Below are 25,536 nucleotides of genomic sequence, written 5' to 3' on the forward strand. Positions count from 1 at the left end.
CTTTAATACACATAAGTGAATTTGTCCAAATACTTTTGGTTCCCTAAAATGAGCGGGACTATATACAAAAAGTATACAGCAATGTCTAAACGGTTCACCCATTATGGATGAAAATAACAGTCTGCACTTCAACCCCAGAGTTATTGTATCATTTCAAATCCAAAGTACTGGAGGACAGATCCAAAAGAAAAACTAAACGTTACTGTCCAAATACTTCTGGACCTTAATAAATTCCTCTTTAACCACTGTTTAGAACATGTGTGTCACTCTCACAGTACAAATGTAACAGGCATCAGCAGAGACACCACAAGAGTGATACCGATACATTGACAGCTAATATAAATGCAGCGCACGAACAAAAGTAGTTCCATTCTTCTGCTTTTTCATTTTGTTCTAGGAGCGGCATGCTGACAACCTGATTCAGAACCAGCATTATCAGGTAAAAAAACAGCTGCTATCATAAAAACTATGGACAAGAGTGTATGCATGTCTACACACACAGACACACACACACGCGCGCGCGCGCACAAACACACCCTCTTGACGCCTCATTGTTGAGCTGCATGAAGGACATTTGCACTGCACACTGTGTATTAGAATCTATTACTACGCTGTTGACATTTGAGCAAAGTGGGGAACAGGTTTCAGTTGCTGGATGTGTCGTCGTTATGGTGGTGGTGAGCTTGGCGGTAGGTTTCATTTTGATCCCAGGCATGTCCCAATTGGCGCACGCTAGTTGAATCAATGTTGTTTTAACATAATTTCTCAACCAATTGTGATGTGGAATCTACATGGAAAAACACATTTGGATTTGAAAAAAAAGTCATCAACCAGTACTGTTTTTATCTAATTTAAACATTGAAATTAGGGTCAAATTTCAACACAATAACTTCGCATGACTAACAGGTTGTGACAATCAAATTTCAACATAATCACAGAACTATGTACAGTATATGTTTAAATTCAAATTAAATTAAAATTCCACACAGAAATGTTAAAAATCTTTTTCAGCCCATATTCAATATGCAGTAGTTGGTTGAAATTGTTGTATTTTATATTTCATTAGATCTTGTTTCAATGTTGATAGTAAATGGAATGTTTGAACCAACGTCATTGTTTCAATGGCATGCCTTCAACCTAAATAAAGAGGTATCTTGAAATAAAATACGAAGCCACAGTCCAACGATTCCTGCCTGAACAGTGACTCCTGCCGGTTTATGAGGGGTAATGCACATCAGTGAGAACAAGTCTACCATCCAGATACCTACCTCTATGTACCCTGCTGAATTACTAATTGTGGTGTCCTTTGGGCAAATCAGATGTCAAAGTTGCCTACTTAAACCCAACCTCACTCTGAATTTACTTTCACATGCAGCATGTTGTTGAAACAAGGACGTCGATTCGTACCATTTTACTATCGACATTGAAATACCGTAAAAATATGTCTAATCAAATATCAACAATTTCAACCACCCAACAATATATATATATTGAATGTTTTAAAAAATATATATTTAAAAATGTATTTAGCCTTTATTTAACTAGGCAATGATGATAGGATGAAAGACGATTTGAACGTTTCTATGCGGAATTTAACACAATTTCAACGTTTTACACAGTTCTGATAATCATGTTGAAATAAGATTGATGTAACAACTTGTTAGTCAGGTTAAGTCATCGTCTTTAAGATGAAGATTCCACGTTACATTAGGTTGACAGATGATGTTGATTCAACCAGTGTGTGCCCAGTGGGATGTTCATTTGTTTATTAGTCCGTGCTCACCATAGTAATTGCAATTAGCTCAACCTTTTGGCGGCCCTCCTCTCCCCCCCTCCCCTTCATTTCCCCCAGTTAAGGCCTTGTGCTGCTGGGGCTCCTCAGCTGACTTGTAAAACCGAATGCATTGACTGGAGCCTGCGCTCTCTAATGAAACTGCTGTATCAAAGAATACAGCTGCCACTCCAAATGAAGGAGTTTGGGGAATAGGGCAGAAAGGGATGCACTGAGGCAACTCTTAGTGCATGTGGTGAGGTGAGTGGTATGCCTACATACATTACATGATCCAAAGTATTGGACGTTTGGCATTGCACATGGTGATCTTAGGCTTGTGTGCGGCTGCTCGGCCATGGAAAAACATTTCATGAAGCTCCCGGCGAACAGTTATTGTGCGGATGTTGCTTCCAGAGACAGTTTGGAAATTGGCAGTAAGTGTTGCAACTGAGGACATACAATTTTTTACGTGCTTCAGCACTCGGCGGTCCCGTTCTGTGAGCTTGTGTGGCCTACCACTTTGCAGCTGAGCCATTGTTGCTCCTAGACGTTTCCACTTCACAATAACAGCACTTACAGTTGACCGGGGCAGCTCTAGCAGGGCAGAAATGTGACGAACTGACTTGTTGGAAAGCTGGCATCCTATGACGGTGCCACGTTGAAAGTCACTGAGCTCTTCAGTAAGACCATTCTACTGCCTTTGTTTGTCTACGGAGATTGCACTGGCTGTGTTCTCGATTTTATACACTTGTCAGCAAAGGGTGTGGCCAAAGTAGCCGAACCCACTAATCTGAAGGGGTGTCCACATACATTTGTATAGTGTATCTCTTACCCTTCCAGTGCACACTATTAGATGCGATCTACAAACACCTCCACAATTCATTAAATTGTTATTTTTACACCAAATTATTGTTCTGTAAAAGAAAAAGTCTGGTTTAATTTCAACCATTGGTCCATTGTGTCCTAAACATGCAAATTAATGCACAGTTATGTACGTCCAGATTTTCAACTCAAGCGAATACCAATGTCATGAATATGCCTAAACAGTTTTTCCTTATTAAACACAACATGCAAATGTGTGCGTGCATGGAAGGAAGAGCCTTTTCCCCCAAATCTCAGATAATTTCCTACTTAAGGAGGTACAAGTATACAAAAATAGCTTACCAAGAAAAAATATGCTTGTTTCTAGAATGTGCCCAGGACTTCACCACTCATTTCATACTGTAGTGGTGTATCTCATGTGACTGTTTCTCTGTTGTGTGTGTCTGTGTATAGGAGGTGATCAGGAACCTGGTGAAGAGGTATGTAGCAGCCATGATCCGCAGTGCTAAGACAGACGAGGGTCTGACAGAGGAGAATTTTAAGGTAGGTATCTCAGAGGTTGTGCACTTAAGCTTTCATCCCCAAAATGTGCCTGTATGTATGTATGTATATGTATGTATGTATGTATGTATGTATGTATATATATATGTATATATATATATATATATATATATATATATATATATATATATATATATATATAATAGTCATTGAGCAATATCTAACTGTCCCTTGTTGTGGATCTGTCCTTTGCCTCTATCCCCCTCTTAACTGATCCATAGGAGCTCAAGCAGGACATCTCCAGTTTCCGCTACGAGGTGTTAGACCTGTTGGGGGACAGGAAACCTCCGCGGAGGACCTACTCATCCAGCAGTGAGGCTACCCAGCAGGACGAGGCCAACGAGGAAGAAGGGGCTGGACAGGCCCAGGGTCAGTCCAGGGACCAAGGGGCTAAGGGGGTATCCTTCAGCACGTCTATCGCTGAGAGGAAGAGCAAGGACTCTGGGTTCAGCGTCTCCGCCCTCTTTAAGTCCATGTCAGGGGCAGAGGGGGCAGTAGACAACAAACCAAAGTGCAACGGGCTCAGGTTCTCCTCCTCCCCCCCGCCCTCTGCTGCGTTAACCCGCAGTAGTGGCCGGCTGCAACGCTTCTCCAAGTCCAAAAGAGACTCCATCAGACAGCTGGGCCTGCTCTTCTCCCGCATGAACGGACACGTCCCAGAGCCCAGATCCCCTCCTCCCAGGATGCACCAGCCCACCTACAGCATCTCAGGCGGTCTGCTTCGGCAGCCCACAACCTGGCCAGACATCCAGATCCCCCACAATCCCCCGGTTACACACAGCCTGTTCCACCTGGGGGTGAACCTGAACGAGCTACCACATGCCCCTCCCCAGGCCCTGCCATTGGGGTCACCCCAGCAGGCTAACGGAAGTGACAGTCTGCTCCTGCGACCCGCGGGCCACTCCTTACCACCGCCAGGCCACTCCCTACACTGTGCTTCCAGCATCACGGCCTCCAGCTCCCGGGCTGTCCTCCTGGGCTCTAGTGAGGACATGTTTGAGGGCTGGATAGGACCTTGTGACGAGCTGGACTCCTCTGAGGGGGGGGCTGAGCAGGAGGACTCCATCACAACACAGCTTTAGAGACCCCCCCCTCCCCCCAGGAATAATGACAGAATACTACTGTATGTTCAGGTCACTCTGCTGAAAGGACAGAAAGAATGAGTGGCTGACCCAAGTATACAAAACCCAGGGCACATTTTCACAAAGATATCATAGCAAAGTAGGAAGATTCTAAACATATAATGGAAAAAAAGCTTTTATCTATTGCAATATAACTACATTTGCATACTGCCACCTACCTGTGATCCTTAGATCATTGGGTCTGTAAGCTCACCATCCTCTCAACACTTGTTTTCATACAGTTCAGACCCAGTTATTTATACTTTACTCATCAAAATGGGTTCATATACACAGCCGAGGTATCACCGTTGTCCAAACTTCTCTCTTACACATATGTTTAATCTCATTGCAAGTTTGTCTTTTACCAGACTGTTTTGCAGTGTTGTTCCATATGCACGTTTTCCTCATGTGCCAAATTTCCCCTACAGGGTGTTCTGTTTGGTATGTCATTTAATAACCTAAACATGAACGGTTAATGAATGGTAGACAAGGTCATTTATTTCAGGCTTGCAGGTTGAATCTTTACAAGTTGTTTTTGGACAATTAACTAATAATACTGTTCTGTTTTTCTATGAAAGTTGTATTTTTCTATATTTTCTTGGAAATAAGACACTACCAGTTTTGGGCTATTGAGACAGGTAATGCACGATATTAGCAGAGTAACATTTATCCAGGTTTTATGTTTACTCTTAATCTCATTTATTTTTCAAGATGGCTGTGAATTATAATTACTCAAGATCAAGTTATGAGAGAACCTACGAAAACAATGTTTAATTGCTGTCAAAAACAAGCTTGTATACAAATACATTTATTTGATAATGAGAATTATCTAAAATACATTACATTTGACTGATTCTTAGAACTAGGATTCCAAGATTGGGCCATCTAATATGATGGCGTCTGTGGTCACACAAAACGCCACTGAAATGTCCAAAAATAGCTATACTCTGGGCAATTGTGACAGCGCAATGCATTCGCTAGTTGCAGTATTCATGGTTTACCTTAATGTGCTGTCTCATCAATTAAAAATGAACACTTTTACGAGTTAGGAGTCTCGTCATCTGAGGAAGTAGTAGTTGATAAAAGTTTGGTATTTTGGCGTGGACGGTGATCGGGGAAGCCAGCCTCCGGTCATGGATCCGGACCTGATCAACTCTATGCGACGGAGATGTGTCCCACTGCATGAGGCCAATAGTGGTCACACCAGATACTAACTGGTTTTCTGATCCACGCCCCTACCTTTTTTAAATGGATCTATCCGTGACCAACAGATACATATCTGTATACCCAGTCATGTGGAATCCATAGATTAGGGCCTAATGAATTTCTTTCAACTGACTGATTTCCTTATATGAACTGTAACTCAGTAAAATATTTGAAATTGTTGAACGTTGCGTTTATATTTTTATTCAGTATATTTTCCAATCGGTTCGTTCTGAACAGAACCATCATTATTTTCGTTCCGTTTTCACTGTTCTGACCAGCAAAATAAAGTCAAGAACAGCTTGGAACGGTTTTGTTGCGTTTTTTTCCTGGGACTGGAAAAAAATGCCTGGAACGTAAAATAACGTTAACCTGTTCCCATGCTTTTATTAAATACTATGAGGGTGGTTGATTAAGCCATGGAGTTCGGGTGGGTAACAGCGCTAAATCTACAGTGCCTTGCGAAAGTATTCGGCCCCCTTGAACTTTGCGACCTTTTGCCACATTTCAGGCTTCAAACATAAAGATATAAAACTGTTTTTTTTGTGAGGAATCAACAACAAGTGGGACACAATCATGAAGTGGAACGACATTTATTGGATATTTTTAACAAATCAAAAACTGAAAAATTGGGCGTACAAAATTATTCAGCCCCTGTACTTTCAGTGCAGCAAACTCTCTCCAGAAGTTCAGTGAGGATCTCTGAATGATCCAATGTTGACCTAAATGACTAATGATGATAAATACAATCCACCTGTGTGTAATCAAGTCTCCGTATAAATGCACCTGCACTGTGATAGTCTCAGAGGTCCGTTAAAAGCGCAGAGAGCATCATGAAGAACAAGGAACACACCAGGCAGGTCCGAGATACTGTTGTGAAGAAGTTTAAAGCCGGATTTGGATACAAAAAGATTTCCCAAGCTTTAAACATCCCAAGGAGCACTGTGCAAGCGATAATATTGAAATGGAAGGAGTAGCAGACCACTGCAAATCTACCAAGACCTGGCCGTCCCTCTAAACTTTCAGCTCATACAAGGAGAAGACTGATCAGAGATGCAGCCAAGAGGCCCATGATCACTCTAAACTGCAGAGATCTACAGCTGAGGTGGGAGACTCTGTCCATAGGACAACAATCAGTCGTATATTGCACAAATCTGGCCTTTATGGAAGAGTGGCAAGAAGAAAGCCATTTCTTAAAGATATCCATAAAAAGTGTTGTTTAAAGTTTGCCACAAGCCACCTGGGAGACACACCAAACATGTGGAAGAAGGTGCTCTGGTCAGATGAAACCAAAATTGAACTTTGGCAACAATGCAAAACGTTATGTTTGGCGTAAAAGCAACAGAGCTCATCACCCTGAACACACCATCCCCACTGTCAAACATGGTGGTGGCAGCATCATGGTTTGGGCCTGCTTTTCTTCAGCAGGGACAGGGAAGATGGTTAAAATTGATGGGAAGATGGATGGAGCCAAATACAGGACCATTCTGGAAGAAAACCTGATGGAGTCAGCAAAAGACCTGAGACTGGGACGGAGATTTGTCTTCCAACAAGACAATGATCCAAAACATAAAGCAAAATCTACAATGGAATGGTTCAAAAATAAACATATCCAGGTGTTAGAATGGCCAAGTCAAAGTCCAGACCTGAATCCAATCGAGAATCTGTGGAAAGAACTGAAAACTGCTGTTCACAAATGCTCTCCATCCAACCTCACTGAGCTCGAGCTGTTTTGCAAGGAGGAATGGGAAAAAATGTCAGTCTCTCGATGTGCAAAACTGATAGAGACATACCCCAAGCGACTTACAGCTGTAATCGCAGCAAAAGGTGGCGCTACAAAGTATTAACTTAAGGGGGCTGAATAATTTTGCACGCCCAATTTCAGTTTTTGATTTGTTAAAAAAGTTTGAAATATCCAATAAATGTCGTTCCACTTCATGATTGTGTCCCACTTGTTGTTGATTCGTCACAAAAAAATACAGTTTTATATCTTTGTTTGAAGCCTGAAATGTGGCAAAAGGTCGCAAAGTTCAAGGGGGCCGAATACTTCCGCAAGGCACTGTATATACGGCTCTAGTTCCTTGCTGATATGCCGCATTACGATATAGGTGTCTGGGCCCATACAGAGTTCCAGCTCCAATATGAAGTTCATATTCCAAGGCTGCATTCCTATACAGTACAATGAAGTTCATGCTGTGGATTAGACTAGTCCTTTGAAGCTTAAAAGATGACTGCCATTACAAAGTGTAAATAGGATAAAGTCAGTCGTCCCAAAATTGAGATTTGCGAAATGTTAGGAAAATATTGTATGTCACGGAATTAAATGTACCGTAACAGTTTTCCTTGGGTTTTGTTTTCATGCCTGCCCACAGCACCAAAGTAATCATCAATTCGGGGCGCATCTGCACAAGACCCAATCGTAATGCCCATGGTCAATTTGATTTGACATTGGATATGCCTATGGGGCTAGTTAGGGAAAATCAGTAAATTACACAAAGTACACAGGACAATATTTAAAAATGTCAATCGCTCCACAATTCAATGACTTGAGCCTCAAACGAACTAAAAATTGTAGAAATACATAAGTAGTCCCATTTACATTGTGTAATATACTGACGGTCCCTAACTAGCACCACAGACTGGATTATCCTATTTCAAACCAAATCTGCCAGGGTTGCACACCAGCCAAGTGAAGCTAATTGGCGAAATAAATTGGCTAGCCTGGGCAACTTCAAGACCTGTTAAATTATCTAGGATACAGTAGGTGACACTATACTGCAGAGGTGTCTAACTCAATCCACAGAAGTTTGAGTGTCTGGAGGTTTTTAGTTTCTCCCTTCCAATTAAGAGCTAGACAACCAAGTGAGGGAAGTTAATTACTACTTCCTGAACATTATTCGATCAAATGCAAGGGTGGCGTAATATCTGGTAATATCACCAGGCAGGCCAAAACTACATACCACCAAAACAGGCTGAACTTTCATGTGGTCTTTTCTGACAGCTCTTACACTAAAAGCACATTATAATGTTCACAGTATTCCAACCTTAGTGTGAAAATATAACACATAGGAAAATCACTGACTGCACTGGGCCTTTAATGACAAAGCTGAAGAACAAGGCACTCAGTTTAGCCCTGCCAGCTCTCCTCCCAAAACGGAGTTATAAACTACACATTTTAACACTGCCCGAGTACCAGTGAGCGCTTTCCATGGTGCTGATCATGACAAAGGGTAGCAACATCAGCCTTGTGCTGGCCAGGGTTCTGGAACCTCAGATACCACCATCATACCAAATGACTTCTAAAGCAGGGCTCTCCAACCCTAATCTAGCACACATGATTCTAATAACCAGCTCATAGATAAGATGAAATCAGGTTAGTTACAACAGGGGTTGGAGCAAAAAAACTAGACTGAGTGTAGCTTTCTAGGAACAAATTGGGGAGCCCTGCTCTAAAAAGGTACAGTCCAAATGACAAATTGTTACAACTTCTGGGAAACATAACTTTTTTTTAATTAAGCAAAAAAACACAAAAAAAACATTAATATGAACATAAACATCCCTGAACAATGTGGGGATGGAACTGCGGCTGTGTCAGAAATTACACCCCATTCCCAACGTAGTGCACTACTTTTGACCAGCCCTATGGATGCCATTTCAGACACAGCCACTGACTAGAAAAGTGCAACAGAGGAACAATGGAATAAACTTGACAAATTAACATTTACAGGCATAGGGTGAATGTGAGTGGGTGAATAGTAGAGGGACCCTGCCTCCCTCCCCGCATCCCCAGTGCTTGGTTACATGCTGGGAGGGATAAAGTGCCCTTGGTGTATGGGTGCAGTGACATAGTTGACTGGGTGATTGGAGGGGCAGTAGGATGCAAGCACACGGGGTTGGGCAGGGCCTGAGTTCCAGGGTGTGAGGTAGTGGTAGGTGGCAGAAAGCATCGGAACATAAGGCTCGTAGGTGTGGATAGGGGGTTGGCTGCACTGGTCCTGAACCAAGGGGTAGAACACTATGCCTGGGGCTCCTGCTGAGGGAGGGTCCATGACCAGGGGGTTGCCTGGTAGAGAGGAAAAGGTTGGGGGTGAGGACAAATGTGAGATTAAGAAAAAAATGTTTTTATGGATCACAGAGTCACGTTTGATACTTGAGGTTTTAACATCCTCGTTACAAAATCTGACACTGAAGTCAGATCTTATTCAATGCAGATGTGCCATTTCATAATGCAGAGGTTTGAGGCAGAGGGATGGCACTGACCGTTGGCAGGAATGTCTCCCTGGCCATCAGGCCCAGTTCTCCCAGGCTCTGGGTAGGACTGGGGGGCTGTGTGATCAGAGGGAGGGGAGGCAGCGGGCTGCTGATAAACCTGCTGCATCTGCACCACGGAGTGCCAGTAGCTCTGCTGGTACCACTGTTTCAACACAGAAATAGGCACACTGTTTTCATTCAAAAGACATGTCTTGTCTCATGACCAGTTACCCATACTACACTGAAAAATATAAAAATGCAACAATGGTGTTGGTACCATGTTTCATGACCTGAAATAAAAGATCCCAGAAGTTTTCCATACACACAAAAAGCTTATTTTGCTCAAATTTGTTTTCATGCTGTTCAGTGATAATTTATCCATGATATGCCACACAGGTGCACCTTGTGCCGGGGAAAAAAGGCCACTAAAACGTGTCACAGCACAATTCCACAGATGTCCCAAGTTGAGTGTGCAATTGGCATGCTGACTGCAGGAATGTCCACCAGAACTGTTGCCAGATAATTTAATGCTCATTTCCCTACCCTTAAGCCACCGCTATCATTTTAGAGTATTTGGCAATACATCCAACCAGCCTCACAATAGTAGACCACGTGTATGGTGTAGAGTGGGCGAGCGGTTTTCTGATGTCAACATTGTGGGGAAAAAGTAGCCCATGGTGGCAGTGGGGTTATGGTATGGGCAGGCATAAGCGACGGACAACGAACCCAATTGCATTTTATCGATGGCAATTTCAATGCCCAGAAATTCCGTGACGAGATCCTGAGGCCCATTTTATTTAAGGTATGTGTGACCAACATACACATATCAGTATTCCCAGTCATGTGAAAATCATAGATTAGGGCATAATGAGTTTTTCAATTGACCAATTTCCTCAAATGAACAGTAACTCAGTAAAAATCAATGAAATTGTTGCATGTTGAGTTTATATTTTTGTACAGTAAATGATACAGGGCTCTCCAACCCTGTTCCTGGAGAGCTACCCTCCTGTAGGTTCACTCCAACCTGATACAGTTTACTAACCAGATAATTATTAGTCAGGTGTGCTAGATTAGGGTTGGAGAAGAAAAAAAAACTACAGGACTTGTAGTAAAGGGTTGGAGAACCCTGCTATATATTCGGCCGTCATTGTGAATAAGAATTTGTTAACTGACTTGCCTAGTTAAATATAAATTTGATCCCCTTTACTTACTTGGACTCCTAAATTAAAGTAATATTGGATGACCTTGCAATCTATAAAAAGAAATACATTTAGTTACAATTACTGTCACATTTTCAAATTCAACCATTAGAAGTTTACAACTTGAACACAAAAGTTATGGGGCAGCGTTTCTCTGACCTCGTGGAAGGTCATTGCCGTTGGGGTCATATGAGTATGGTGGAGGTGGTGAGGCGCTGACTGCTTCCCCCATGTCATTCACAAACCAGGGAGAGGAAGGAGGAAACTGCATGGATAAAACTAAAAACAAGCAAAATAGATATCCGTTAGACAACTCATTATGTCCAACCATAACTTATATAGAGCGGGTACCTGGTCTGCCCATAGTGTGTGGGGGCATGGGAGCCCCCTCTGGATGGCTTGAGGGTGGAGCCATTGGTGCTGGGGGGATCTGAGAGCTGCTAGCGGAAGAGCTGGTGGTGAAGATAGCTGCTGGAGCTGTGCTTACAGCCTGTGAAGAGGTGATAACTGCAGACTTCACCACCACCTGAGGAAACAAAACATTAAATAACCCTCAGACTACAACACAGACAATTCATGCTTAAATTCAATGTCATGTTTAAAAAATTATTTAATAGTTTTGCCTAATCCAAAGACGTACATTCTACAGTTTACAAAATGCCTTAAAGCAGCTGCGTATACATTAAACACCTGTTCTCCCGCCAAAATGTGACAACAGTTCTGTAAAGCGGATGGTGAGGGATCCAGTACCTGCTGTGAGTAGCTGTAGGTAGCTACGCCCTCTTGTGGCGAGCCGGCACGAGATCCTCCCTCTTCAATGGTCTAGAAATAAATACATAAAGACAGGAACGCAGTCAAAACAGATCAGCCCCAATAAGCACATCAATTGAATACATATAATCATCCCACGTGTGAAACTTATTAACCTTAGTTTCAACCCCCACAAAAAGTGAAGGGCAATTTGAGAAGATATATAATGGATATTTTGAGTACCAGGTTGGCAGTGGACTCTGCCGCAGCATACATAGACGGGCTCTGGAACCCTGGGTCTGCAAGATGAAGAGACTTCAAAAGATAATTGTGCACTTTTATCCACATTGTACGAGGGGTCTCCATATCATGAGCCTTTACTGCTGCCAAATGACATCAGTTGGGAAATGGAATAGCCTAATCTGTCTCTACATAACCAGTTAAAATAATGCATCTACAGATCATAATGAAAATGGTGAACAAGGACTGTCCTAGCAATTCTTCCATACTTCATGGAAATCTCCACAGCAGGTGAAGTCACTCACCTTGAGCAGTATAGATGTACTCCTCAGAATATTCACCTGAGACAGATAAACATAGATTTTCTCCATTTACATTCAAATCCGCTTTCAAGTTGAACAAATTCATTTGATCAAGACAGCGTCACCGGACAGGCCTACCCTGGTCGCCACCATTGCTCCTCTCATCGGCGTCCTCCTCTGATGAGTTCATGGCCTGCTTCCCAGACATGGGAATGGGGCTCAGCCCCCGCTGCATCCAGTAGGTAGGGGGTGCTGGAACCATGGGGTTTGCTACAGCCTGTCCCTAAAGAGTTACAAAGCAGACAGCAGGTTGACTGTGGAATATGCATGCTCCCAACTATCGAAATCCGAACCTTGAGGGCTTATGTGCTACTTCGTTACCGGCAAGGGAGGGAAAGGGGTCTCATCTCCCTCCTCAATCTCGTAGAAGGTGATTGTTCCTTCCATGTCCTGTGCCTCCTCGTCCGCCTCTGGGACATAGCTGAACTGGCACTCTTTGTTGACAGCATGCATCTGGCGCCTGCTTCGGCTGCAAGAGCTCAAGTGAATACGCATACATTTATAACCACAAGCACTCAGTCACTGCTCAGCATTGCTTAGGAGATGATTAAAAGAAGTCTATTACCGTGACCTGAATGAGTAGTTGTCGAAGCTCTGGTAGCAGCGTTTTCCTGGGTGAGGGTAGTATGCCGCCTCTGGCCCAATAAAGTGATGCCTGTTCAAGAAAGACTAAACTTTTGAACAGAACCCAGATTGGCAACATCATTCAGTAGATACCAAAATTAGATAATTCAATAGTAAGGAACATGGCCTTATTTCCCAAAAAGTGTATATAGAAACAAAATCAGTAATGGTGCACTACAGGAACTTTCAATTGTGTATAACAGCAGCCGTGTGAATGAGTTCTCAAACCTGCTGTTTTAAATCAAATCAAATTTATTTATATAGCCCTTCGTACATCAGCTGATATCTCAAAGTGCTGTACAGAAACCCAGCCTAAAACCCCAAACAGCAAGCAATGCAGGTGTAGAAGCACCTTTACTATTTAAGTAGCAAGCACACAGACCTGGGTGGGCCATATCCTCGCGGGGGCCTAGGTGGAGGATGTGGGTGATACTGTTCATAGGGCAGTGTCCCTGGTGGTGGTGCGGGGGCATACATGCCAGGGGCGCGCCCAGGGGGTATGCCGCCAGGGCCTGGCCGAAAGCGGGGAGGCTGGGATCGATTGTAAGACACCATCAGCATCTCCTTCCCTCTGGGCTTCTTAAAGAAGCGCCGCCGGCCTCTCACCTCGGAGTCTGGGGGAGGGGAGAAGAGGTAACAGACAAAGTTGTACAAGTCAACTTTAATGGTCTGAAGCCAATATATGTCACTGCTATTAGAAGCTTACTAGCTAAAACCATCTAAAAAGGTTAAAGGGTATACAGACCCATCTCTCCAGGATACTGCTCAGGCCTGCCCTTGCGGCTCGGGGTGATGTTCCAGGCAGGGACAGGGTTCACAGGCTTCAAGTTAGTCAGAGACACAAGATGTCTGAAAGTGGTGGGGTAGAGAGAAGTCTCAAATCAAATATTAAAAACATCACTGTGTAGAAGGCAATTCACCATATATACACTATACTGTATGACTGACAATAGGATGATGCAAGGCCAGGGGCAATCATTCATGCACCAGAATACTAAAATAAGCACACATTGATGAGTGCTGTGCAGTAGTGCCTGTTTGTAAGTCAATTTGGGGTGTTTTAAAAGAGAGACAAGTATCTCACTTTTCTCCAAGCTCTTCGATGAACACTGTCACAGCACTGGGGTGAGTGCCCACCTCCTGAATGAAGGCATTGTAATACTTCCCTTTGGGGTCGAGACGAACCTGCATAGGAGACATGGGCTAACCTTACGGTCATGGAGTATGTTCGGAGTACGGTCTGCACAAAAAAAAAAAAACTCACTAAGAATCTTAAATGAATGGATAAATTAGATTACCTGACACTTATCTCCCAAGAAGTACTGTCTTCCAGCAAACACCATGTAATCAGTCTTCTGCATTTCTGTTTCAGAGACAAGACATTATATGCCATTCCAGAATGCCCAATTATAGGTGAAAAAAAACATGGTATGTGGCATGAGCATATCAACCCCGTGTGAATATTCAGCACAGATAAGTTCTGCACTGCATGGATCTTGAAACATGTTATTTATAACTAAAGTTTCACAGTCACCTTAACAGTTCCACTTTATCACAAGAATTCCAACTCAAGTTGTCCCAAAAGGGGCAACATGGCATACCTTTGCGACTGTCATGCCATACATCGAACTCTACATTTCTGTACATCTCAGAATCCAGTGCTTTGAGCACCTTATACGGGAGAGAAAGTTTTGCTGGTCCATCTGGAGTCTTGGGAAGAGAAAGAGAGGAGAGACTGTATGTGCTCCTAGAATCTAGTCTGTCTATCTCAGTAATGTTATAAACTACAACACCTCAGAGGTGGTAACCAGACCGCTTTCTAAAACATAGAAAACGTTGTCACCTTTGCTTCCTCTACTCCAGGCCTGGCTTTGTCCTCTGTGCGATTGTACCCATTGAGCTCCCAATCCTCCCTACAAGAGTAAACAATTATACTTGACAAAAAAAAGCAAGTTCACAATGACTATTCCAATATATAGATGCAGGGGCAATTTATACATACTGTAGGTAACTGGAAGACCATAAGGCAGGTTTAGTCAGGAGGACTTTCTGTAATTCAAAAGGATTGTGCAGAACAAGACTTCACCTCTGAGTCTGACCCCTGTCCTCAGGGGTGTCATAGCCTGCGTCCTCACTGCACACTGATAGGCTGTTCCTATAGCGACGACCTCCTCCACGGAACCCCTCCAAAGCTCCCTGCAACTCGCCCTCCTCAACACCAAGGACTTGCGTGTACAGCAGTTCATACAACAGAGCTGGATTCAATTGAAAAAAAAGGGGGAAAAAAGTACACTTCCTTTAGACCACATGGAACTATTGCTCATTACAATTTTGACTAACTACAATCAATGAGTAGCTAGTTATAAGACTTAAGAGTGAAGACATCCACTGGTTCCTCAGAATTCTGATGGACTGTGAGAGTACTGACCCTGACACAGCGCTGCATCGATCGGGTAGTTCCTGGGATACACAATGTCGTAGTGGCCATTGTTGGAGCAACACAGCAAAATCTGTAATAAGTGTAATGCATGTTATCCCCATCACTCGTTTAACCATTCAATGGTGAAAAGATAGAAGCTGGTATACTGAAAATGTAGAAGTATTGGACTTTTTGAAATGACGGTAGTCTTCTCAAAGGATAAAATGAGAGCAGCACCCTCTAGCGGACAAACCAAAGTCTCACACGGCATCGCACCTTTCCACACACCTGCTTCAATTAGCAATGTGATTCAGTTTTTCCTGGTAATTACTTCACTAGTCAGGCATTTGAGATGCTTCAGGGCCTGGGTTCAAGTGGGCTGTGCTGAACCACACACATTCTTACCTTCTCCACGTACTCTTTCTCAGTTATCTCAGTTGGTGGCTTCCCAGGGTACCTGTATATGAGGAAGCACCGCCTTCCACACAGTGAAAATGTGAGAACACACTCATTTCAGGTTCCATTAAAAACAAAAAAAAATGCCATTCACAAATCTCATTTTACAATGTCCTGTCAGCCAACAAAGGTAGTACAACCTGGGGGTGTATAACTCAATACATTGTGGAGCACATACCTGTACAACAACGACAATGCCTTTATCTCAACTTGTCCAGCGGTTTCCTTTAGAAAAATATATTTATATTGCATACAGTCCATGGTCTGAATCTGACCCATGTATTGTGCAATGAACTTGTATAGTCGTTTTAAACATGTAGTTTTAAACATACCGTGGGGTCCTCCAGACGTTCCAGATACTTCTCAAATGACCCCTCAACAAACTGAGAGAAAGCATGTCATTTAGCAGAAGCCCTTATCCAGCGCGACTTAAGAGTATAGTGAGTGCATACATTTTCGTACTGGTCTCCCGTACGAGTACCATGTGCTACCAACTAAGCCACAGCCCAGGCCTACTGATAAAGCATGTCACGATAATGTAATTATAGACTTGCTCTGTACTGTGATTATTGTGCTTGCAACTTACAGGTTCAAAATCGCATCGGTTTGCCCTCATGAAGGTGACACAATCTTTCCTTATCTTTTGTTGAAAATTCTGTGAGTAATAAAGCTTGAGAAAAGGAAAGAAATACCGGTAAATTATTACCACAGGTTTTTGTATTTGGTCACTTCGCGCCCTGTGAAGCATTATTGTGTGCGTTCCATGTTTCAACTCCGGCCACTTCATCAGTATCAATAATTTAGCAGTCAACCAAAAGAACCCATGAGTTCCCAAACGACACATCCCAACAACAAAAAAAGACAACTTTTCTATTTTCACACCATGAATTCAGTCAAAGTTAAGAACAGTAATATTTTCTCTTTATTTTCAAAACGTTGGACGTGAAATGCAATGCAATTGTTGTTGTTTTTTAAAGTGACGTTTGCGAAATTGGCTTTAGCCTACCTGCTCAGAGACAGCTCGAAATAGACAGGACGCGTCTCTTGCCATCATTTTCCGGTAGAGACCGATGCTGGCTAGATACTCGTCCATGTTGACAAAATACTTCTTCAGAGCTTTCTGCATCTTTTTAAAGAGATTGCAAATAAAAAACGATAGCTATGCAAAGCTTCATAACTTCACGCGTAGACGAAAAAGAACACGACGATCGAAAGTTTCCTTTCGAATCGCAATAAGGAAACAGCTGCTACAAATGAGCCCTGATTGCCGAGGTCATTTCGCCGTCACTCGGCCAAACCGTTGAAAAACGTATTGAACATTCTTGTATTTGATTGGTTACACTAAACTTTTTTTTAAATATATATATATATATATACTTTATCCTCGAAATAGTACCCTACATTCAATTATGATTGCCCATTGTGTCTATATACTTGTCGTCTCCCATGAGTAAAAAAAAAAAAGCTGCTCCACAGTAGGAAGAGAATTATGAACCTGATTTAGAGGAAACACAATCGCAAACGATTTCTACATGTTGTCAAACTGGCAACATGTGGCTGCGGTACAACATAGTAAAGCAACGTTTTCTTGATTTAATCACTAGTCAAGGTAAATTTGAAGAACAACAGTTTACAGTCTGAAAACAATATGCTGTCACATTAGACAGTGTCTTGCCTCAAATGTATTTCCCTTCCTTCTCCCCCCCTCTGTAATTCCTATTTTTCCCCCACCTCGGATTGGAACCTACAGCACCCATCTGGAGTGGAGACAGATTACAGGCTACATCAATATTGTGAGTTCAAATGTTGTTGCCTACTGTTAATAATACAGTGCATTCGGAAAGTATTCAGACCCCTTGACTTTTCCATATTTTGTTATGCTACAGCCTTATTCTAAAATGGATTGAATTGTTTTCCCCCTCATCAATCTACACACAATAATGACAAAGCAAAAACAGGTGTTTAGACATTTGTTCAAATGTATACAACCCCCCCACACAGAAATAGAAATATCACATTAACATAAGGATTCAGACCCTTCACTCAGTACTTTGTTGAAGCACCTTTGGCAGCGATTACAGCCTTGAGTCTTCTTGGGTATCTCACACCTGTATTTGGGGAGTTTCTCCCATTCTTCGCTGCAGATCCTTTCAAGCTCTGTCAGGTTGGGTGGGGAGTGTCGCTTAACAGCTATTTCCAGGTCTCTCCAGGTTCTGTCCACCACAGCCCATCGGTCTACAGGTAGTGAGCACTGACAGGAAAAGACATTGAAAAGTTTCAACGGATAACAGCTGAGATGCGGAAGGTCTGAGATGCCCCCGGACACTGAGACTTCCTTAAGAGCATGATATGTGAACCTCTCGGGCTGCTGCGCTGTGATCGTTGCTGCGGTGTGGAGGTGAAAACCTAAACATGTATAATGTTATAAAGAGATTCTGTTTGGAGATATGAAAAAAGACAGTATTATTCTGCTGTTGAATAGAACACTAGTGTGAATATTCAAACCCCTGTATGAATAGAACACTGGTGTAGAGGAGGAATTTGTGATGTAACAAGTGTATAATGGGTTACTAGAGATAAAGTAACATAATATGGAGTATAATGTGTTATTATGGCGATCTGATGAAGTAAGACGAGAAAAATAATAATAATACCACGAGTGGTGACAAGTATTCTGAGGATTGTTCAGAGTGGTCCCTTTACGGATCATTTCTATGATAAGGTTAAAGCATTGTACGGGACATGACTTACCCCTAACCAATACAACTATAAATAGAACCAATGAATGTTGAACATGGTTTTCTGTTAACTAAACTTAAGGCTACAATTTATTGTACTCCTGATGTAGTTTTTATTGATATCCCAAACGATGAGATATTAAACCAATGAGTAAGCAGGCAAATTGAACCACTCCCCCAGGAGGAGTGGGGGTCTGACACTGCCTCCCAGTTTATTTTGTCTCAGGCACCAGAAATATTATGGATAGAACATTCCAATGACAGTGGAGTGATAGGCAGTGCTAGCCCAGTTATAATAATTGTTTATCTCTCCCCTTCTGAATTGACCAATGAATTTGATACATTTGGCCACATTACATATTCATCTTTTTTATTTTTATTTAAAAAAAACATTTAATAAGTGTGAAGCAGAAAGTGACAGAAATTTGAAATAAATATATCGAGTAACATTGTGTAACGGATCTCGTCCTCCTCTTCTCCTCTCCTCCTCAATATTTTAGTAATTTGAAGAAGATTGAGCATTCTACAGTTGAAGTCGGATGTTTACACACACTTAGGTTGGAGTCATTAAAACTCTTTTCAACCACTCCACAAATTTCTTGTTAAAAAACTATAGTTTTGGCAAGTCAGTTAGGACATCTACTTTGTGCATGACATAAGTAATTTTTCCAACAATTGTTTACAGACAGATTATTTAACTTATAATTCACTGTATCACAATTCCAGTGGGTCAGATGTTTACATACACTAAATTGACTGTGCCTTTAAACAGCTTGGAAAATTCCAGAAAATTATGTCATGGCTTTAGAAGCTTCTGATAGGCTAATTGACATCATTTGAGTCAATTGGGGGTGTACCTGTGAATCTATTTCAAGGCCTACCTTCAAACTCAGTGCCTCTTTGTTTGACATCATGGGAAAATCAAAAGAAATCAGCCAAGACCTCAGAAAATAATTTTAGACCTCCACAAGTCTGGTTCATCCTTGGGAGCAATTTCCAAACGCCTGAAGGTACCACGTTCATCTGTACAAACAATAGTACGCAAGTATAAACACTATGGACCACGCAGCCGTCATACCCCTCAGGAAGGAGACGCGTTCTGTCTCCTAGAGATGAACGTACTTTGGTGCAAAAAGTGCAAATCAATCTCAGAACAACAGCAAAGGACCTTGTGAAGATCCTGGAGGAAACCTGTACAAAAGTATCTATATCCACAGTAAAATGAGTCCTATATCGACTTAACCGCTCAGCTAGGAAGAAGCCACTGCTCAAAAACCGCCATAAAAAAAGCCATCTACGGTTTGCAACTGCACATTGGGACAAAGATGGTACTTTTTGGAGAAATGTCCTCTGGTCTGCAGTTCTACAAAAATAGAACTGTTTGGCCATAATGACCATCGTTATGTTTAGAGGAAAAATGGGGAGTCTTGCAAGTCGAAGAACACTATCCCAACCGTGATGCACGGGGGTGGCAGCATCATGTTGTGCAGGAGGGACTGGTGCACTTCACAAAATAGATGGCATCATGAGGAGGAAAATTATGTGGATATATTGAAGCAACATCTCAAGACATCAGTCAGAAAGTTAAAGCTTGGTTGCAAATGGGTCTTCAAAATGGACAATGACCCCAAGCATACTTCCAAAGTTGTGGCAAAATGGCTTAAGGACAACAAAGTCAAGGTATTGGAGTGGCCATCACAAAGCCCTGACCTCAATCCCATAGAAAATTTGTGGGCAGAACTGAAAAAGCATGTACGAGCAAGAAGGCCTACAAACCTGACTCAGTTACACCAACTCTGTGGGCCAAAATGGGCCAAAATTAGATTGATGAGGAAAATGTTTTATTTCATAAATTTTGGAATAAGGCTGTAGCATAACAAAATGTGGAAAAAGTCAAGGGTTCTGAGTACTTTACGAATGCACTGTATGTATAAAATATTAATAGATCATTGTAGCCTACCAGTGTGTAGGCCTTAGATTGCGTGTTTAACTCGGGGTTAAAGCCACAATCCTGAGTTTGTGTGTCAACCCAATGGCAGCCCCACCACTTCATTTGGTAACCTAACACCGAGGGATGGGGCTGGGTATCACTTAGCCTAAACATCAGATTGTTACCATGGTTATTCCATGGATTTTCAGTCCGACCGAAGTCGCCCTAAAAAAGATGGCTAAAAGGATATTTACACTTACTTCACCGGTTGCACATGCTGTTGGTCCTTTTGCCGGTAGGAGGTGGAGATACGGTGTCTTCAGCAAGTATTCACACCCCTTGCCTTTTTCCACATTTTGTTGTGTTACAGCCTGAATTTAAAATAGATTAAATTGAGATTTTGTGTCACTGATCTACAGACAATACCCATGATGTCAAAGTGATAAGTATTCAACCGCTTTATTATGGCAAGCCTAAATCTGTTAAGGAGTGAAAATGTAGTTCCATGGACTCTGTGTGCAATAACATTGTTTAACATGATTTTTAAATGACTACCTCATCTCTGTACCCCACACATACAATTATCTGTAAGGTCCCTCAGTCCAGCAGTGAATGTCAAGTACAGATTCAACCACAAAGACCAGGGAGGTTTTACGATGGTTCGCAAAGAAGGGCACCCATTGGTAGATGGGTAAAAAAAAGAAGCAGACATTGAATATCCCTTTGAGCATGGTGCAGTTATAATTTACATTTTGGATCACGGTCACGACAAAGATACAGGCACTGAAGGAAACCACTCAGAGATTTCCCTGTGCAGTCACCACCATGCGTGAAAATGGAGAGTGGTACTCAGTTATGTGTTATGTTGGATTTGCCCCAAACATAACTCTTTGTATTCAGGACAAAAAGTTCATTTCTTTGCCACCTTTGCTGCAAAGAACAAATGTGGCAAATTCACCATTGGCCTCATGCATAATGTTATTGGTATGCGTGTCATCAGCAAGGACTAAGGAGTATCTTTTTAGTATAAAAATGAACTAAACTGTGCTAAGCACAGGCACAACCATAGAGGAAAACATGGTTCAGTCTTCTTTACAACAGACACTGGGAGACAAATTCACCTTTCAGCCAGACAATAATCTCAAACACAAGGACAAATCTACACTGGAGTTGCTTACCAAGATGACTGGGTGGCCTAGTTACAGTTTTGACTTAAATTGTCTCGAAAATCTATGGCAAGACTTGAAAATGGCTTTCTAGCAATGATCAACAACCAACTTGGCAGAGCTTGAATTTTTGTTTGAAAAACAATCATGTGCAAATATTATACAATTCAGGTGTGCAAAGCTCTTAGAGACTTAACCAGAAAGACTCACAGCTGTAATCGCCACCAAAGGTGTTTCTAACATGTATTATCTCAGGGGAGTGAATACTTATCTAGTCAAGATGTATTAGTGTATCACCCCTCCATTTTTATGTTCCAGAGTATTTTGTGTAGATTGTTGACAAAAATGACAATTAAATCCATTTTAATCCCACTTTGTAACACAACAAAATGTGGAAAAACTCAAGGGGTGTGAATACTTTCTGAAGGCACTGTAGGGTATCCACAGGAAAGGGTTGTTTCCCTGAAATTTTGCGACTCCTGTAGGTTCTGTCGCCTGTATTTTCAATGCCTTGATGTATTGCATGTGATTCACAATATGTTAACAATAGCTGAATGTAACCAAACGTAGTCGACCGACGCAGGTTTCCAGGTAACCAACCAGCTGGAAGTGTTTGCTGTTTGGTCTGTGGTTTGGTTGGGTTCGGCCATATTGTGCAAGTGTTTGTCACGTGCGAATTGTATCAGTATTGAAAATAAAAACGGAAATACAAACCGATATACAAACCAGCATACTGAATGTCGGATTGATAACACTTCCAAGTGGATATTTTGTATCAGATTACCTCCGACATAGGGAGAAAATCAGCGGCCAACAGGTAAAGGAAGTTGAAATTAAGTTTGTTCGACATGTAATTTGGAATGGGAATGTTCTGGAATGCTGAGCCTACATGTTAGAAACTAATGTGTATTTATTTCACTCTCAGATTCTAAAAGAGGCTAGGTGTCACTCAAATTCATGGACAAATCACTGGACAATCAAATTACTGAAATTCTTCACAGTGCTCTGGGTGCAAGGACTGACAGTACAGGTATTTTGAAGCTATACATTGATTGTTTACAAAGACTGAAATGACAATAAAAACAAGCAATTGAGTAATACAACCTCATATTTTGGATTATTATAAAGATTAAACAAGTGTACTATGGTTACTAAACTCAGATTGTATGCCTTTTTTGTTTTCATGAATTTCCTTCACCTTAAGATGGGAGATCATTGAACATTGAAAAGAAAGCAGTGTCTCTACAACACCGTCTAGAGACGATTAAGGCAAATTAAGGCCTACAAATTTAGCCAACAAACATTAACATGCATCTAAAAGGGACTTACTAAAAGTTTTTGGAATTAGCTTATAACATAGGCTTTTGTTTTTGTAAGGGGCTACCTTAGGGGACGGAAGCTGCATTAGATAAGAACAGAGAACGAATACAGGCAAAGAGAATGAGAGAGTAAGATGATCTGCAGAATATTTAGGTTGGTGCCTGTAGTTAAAAGCAGAGCCATTAATTAAACTTGTTTGTGTACCATATATCAAGTACTAATTTGTGTGCTTCATCATACTTAGCAATATTAAAAGGGAGCTGAGAAGGCTCATTAAAGATCAAACATTTTTATTTTAAAGGTTCTTACAAAATATAGTTTGTAATTATTGTGTTTATTATGGGACCTACATTGCAGACCAATTTACTGTGCTGCATGAATTTGTTTTACATGAGTTAAAGGGCTCAAAATATGGCTTATTAACAACTGCTAGCTAATTAAAGGCAACAAGCTGATGAGAATGAAAGGCAAAATATTGTGTTTTGTACAGTCCTTTGAACTGCAACTTCTGAATACCTCACAAACTTTATGTGGCCTCCATACACATAAATTCAGCTTAAAAATGTTCAGGCCTAAATCCTGTTTTGCGCAAGTGATTTTTTGAGATCATGGCTCCCTTTTATCAAAACTAAAAATTATTTGGATATACATTATGTTTGAACATTCATAAAAAATAATCACTTTTTAAACAATGTTATAATGTCTGCCGTGGCCAGTCTGTGACAGTTTTGTTTTTGCTGGGTCATTGGGTCCATCCAAAGCCTAGTAGATTGCTGTGTGAAGATTGTGTCGCCAGTAAATATAGTTTGATGGTCATTTAACAGAACATTAGAATCACTGTCAATATGTTTTATTTTGAGTTGAAGTAGCGCTATTTATAAGTTTGTGTTAAATAATATGTTATTAGAAAGAGACCGTGAAGATTAGAATAATAATATGTGGTAGTTGCTTGAAATTTCCACACGGTGGCGGGAAAGCTCAAGACAACCTCGAAGTGCGTCTCGTGAGGGTTCAGCATCCTTTTCGCGGGCTCGTCCGTTTTTTTTTCTTAGGGAACGCCATACGGTTTTAAAAAACGGACTTTTTGAGAAAGGTGCAACATTTTGCACTCGTAAAAATGTAACCCAGGAATCAATTGTTACTCAAATCCAGTAAAAACCTCATCTAAATGTACAACGTAAGTATGTTTTACATTTGTGTGTGTTTAGCCCTAATTATACACATTGTAGGCCTATTGCCAGAGAACCGATTTGTTTGGCCTACTGCTGTACAAACCGTTGAGGAAATTAATGTATAGCCTACATTTTTTTGAAAAACAACATTATTAGTGCTATACTTTATATTCAAATGTAGCAAGCAACAACTGTGAGGACACTAATAACACAAATATTGTAGCCTAGCCTACTGGTCAAAGGAGCATGTGTTCCAAGAAGTTGGCTTAATGGTAGTTTTCTGTACTTCCACGACGTATTTCTTTCATAAACGTGGTCTCTTATTAAGCATTAGGTTAGGCATTGGGCTATGCATACATCCGTCTCTAGATTCCAAAAAAACAGGCCTTGTTGAGAGTGAATTGCCTAATCTTTTTTCTTCTTCTTCTGTGCCATGATAATGAACATCTGGCAACAAGGTGCTCAAATTGAAAGAGAAAAGAAAATGAGGGAGGGAAAAAAAGCTCAATAAAACGTATGCCCCTTATTTTTTATGACTTTAATATTTAGCCGTTCTATTTGAATATAGCCTATAGCGCTTCATATTCATTAAAAAAATGGATCTCATGATGAAGTACAGTTAAACTGTGGTATAGACCGGTGCGTTTCCTTTTATCAAATAATTATTTTTGCTTAATTAAAACTCATGCTTTGATGTCGAGGTAAAAGGCTTAATCAGTCTGATTATGAGGTTAAATGGTTTGTTTGTGAATTCAATTGTAGGAGTATCAAGATGGTTTGGTTCCCTTATGCACATAGTATGCATACTTGGTAAATATAATAAAGAGCTAAATAATTGTTGGAAAATATTTTACCATCTGAAAGAGGTTGATTAAAAACCATTCACAAATGAAAGCTTTTCCCAGCCCTTTATCTGGTACTGCAATGAGAGGTGCTTGTGACTGTATTTATTAAAACTACTTAATCGTAGACTATGTTAATGGGGCCGGCAGTTCTCTATTGAAGACGTTTCAAATGAAAGCTTTTCAGATGCAACTGTGTTTCTGATATACTTTAGGTGAACAGCAGCCTTCCAGTGCATTTCCATGTAAGACGATCATTCGGATAGCCACGCTAGCTTCACCCACGTGAGTGCTAGCAAGCAGGCTAGGTAGGTAGTGCTAGGTATCAACAGCCAATCCAGTAGGGGATGGAAGCTATAGTGAGCTTCCATTGGTCAATAGCGTCGCAAATAGGGGATTTGAATAAAGTTCCGCTTTCCCCAACTTTGGTCCCACCCTGTTCTGCTCCCTCGTCCATGCTCTCATCGCCCAATGGTCTCTCCATCCACCTCACTTTCATCCATTGGAAATGAATGTTTCATCACCCTCATTGAGTTGTGCACTGTTAGTTTTGGAGAAGGGGGTACGACCCAGTACATCACCGGGGCCA

General features: G+C 41.4%; 2 protein-coding genes across 7 annotated transcripts in view; one reads left to right on the forward strand and one right to left on the reverse strand.

Annotated features, from left to right (window-relative positions):
• trpc5b (transient receptor potential cation channel, subfamily C, member 5b) overlaps nt 1-5,661 on the forward strand; it is a 39,918-nt gene extending 34,257 nt beyond the window's left edge. The window contains exons 10-12 of the mRNA XM_031807771.1: nt 398-439; nt 3,047-3,136; nt 3,376-5,661. Coding sequence (XP_031663631.1) covers nt 398-439; nt 3,047-3,136; nt 3,376-4,236 — 993 coding nt within the window. The 3' untranslated portion in view covers nt 4,237-5,661. The remainder of the gene's footprint in view (nt 1-397; nt 440-3,046; nt 3,137-3,375) is intronic.
• A 3,306-nt stretch (nt 5,662-8,967) lies between these two features.
• On the reverse strand, nt 8,968-17,076 carry alg13 (ALG13 UDP-N-acetylglucosaminyltransferase subunit). 6 transcript variants are annotated; one of them, XM_020463800.2, is made up of 24 exons: nt 16,786-17,073; nt 16,366-16,449; nt 16,112-16,162; nt 15,958-16,004; nt 15,729-15,801; nt 15,333-15,414; nt 14,991-15,159; nt 14,748-14,817; nt 14,506-14,614; nt 14,203-14,267; nt 13,989-14,089; nt 13,650-13,753; nt 13,287-13,518; nt 12,852-12,935; nt 12,602-12,740; nt 12,359-12,503; nt 12,224-12,259; nt 11,922-11,977; nt 11,679-11,750; nt 11,280-11,454; nt 11,088-11,207; nt 10,941-10,981; nt 9,739-9,892; nt 8,968-9,541 (listed from the first exon to the last, which is right to left on the reverse strand). In XM_020463800.2, exons 1-24 carry the CDS (start codon nt 16,903-16,905, stop codon nt 9,276-9,278), a joined length of 2,595 nt encoding a protein of 864 aa, XP_020319389.1. In that variant the 5' UTR covers nt 16,906-17,073; the 3' UTR covers nt 8,968-9,275. The 6 variants fall into 6 exon arrangements, 5 of the variants coding, with proteins under 5 accessions (XP_020319389.1, XP_020319387.1, XP_020319388.1 ...); XM_020463798.2 differs by having other exon boundaries at nt 12,602-12,749; XM_020463799.2 differs by having other exon boundaries at nt 12,846-12,935.
• Nucleotides 17,077-25,536: the final 8,460 nt, after the last annotated feature.

Source organism: Oncorhynchus kisutch, linkage group LG28 (genome assembly GCF_002021735.2).
Source record: "Oncorhynchus kisutch isolate 150728-3 linkage group LG28, Okis_V2, whole genome shotgun sequence".
Lineage (NCBI taxonomy): Eukaryota > Metazoa > Chordata > Actinopteri > Salmoniformes > Salmonidae > Oncorhynchus > Oncorhynchus kisutch.

Bases quoted from the DNA above. Each gene is read 5' to 3' on its own strand.
- alg13 (XM_020463796.2), bottom strand. From the start codon at position 16,905: ATGCAGAAAGCTCTGAAGAAGTATTTTGTCAACATGGACGAGTATCTA. The intron at 15,160-15,332 runs GTCAGTACTCTC...AATTGAATCCAG, and splicing joins CGATGCAGCGCTGTGTCAGG to CTCTGTTGTATGAACTGCTG. The intron at 9,893-10,940 runs GTAAGTAAAGGG...GTGTTGAAACAG, and splicing joins ACTTTAATTTAGGAGTCCAA to TGGTACCAGCAGAGCTACTG.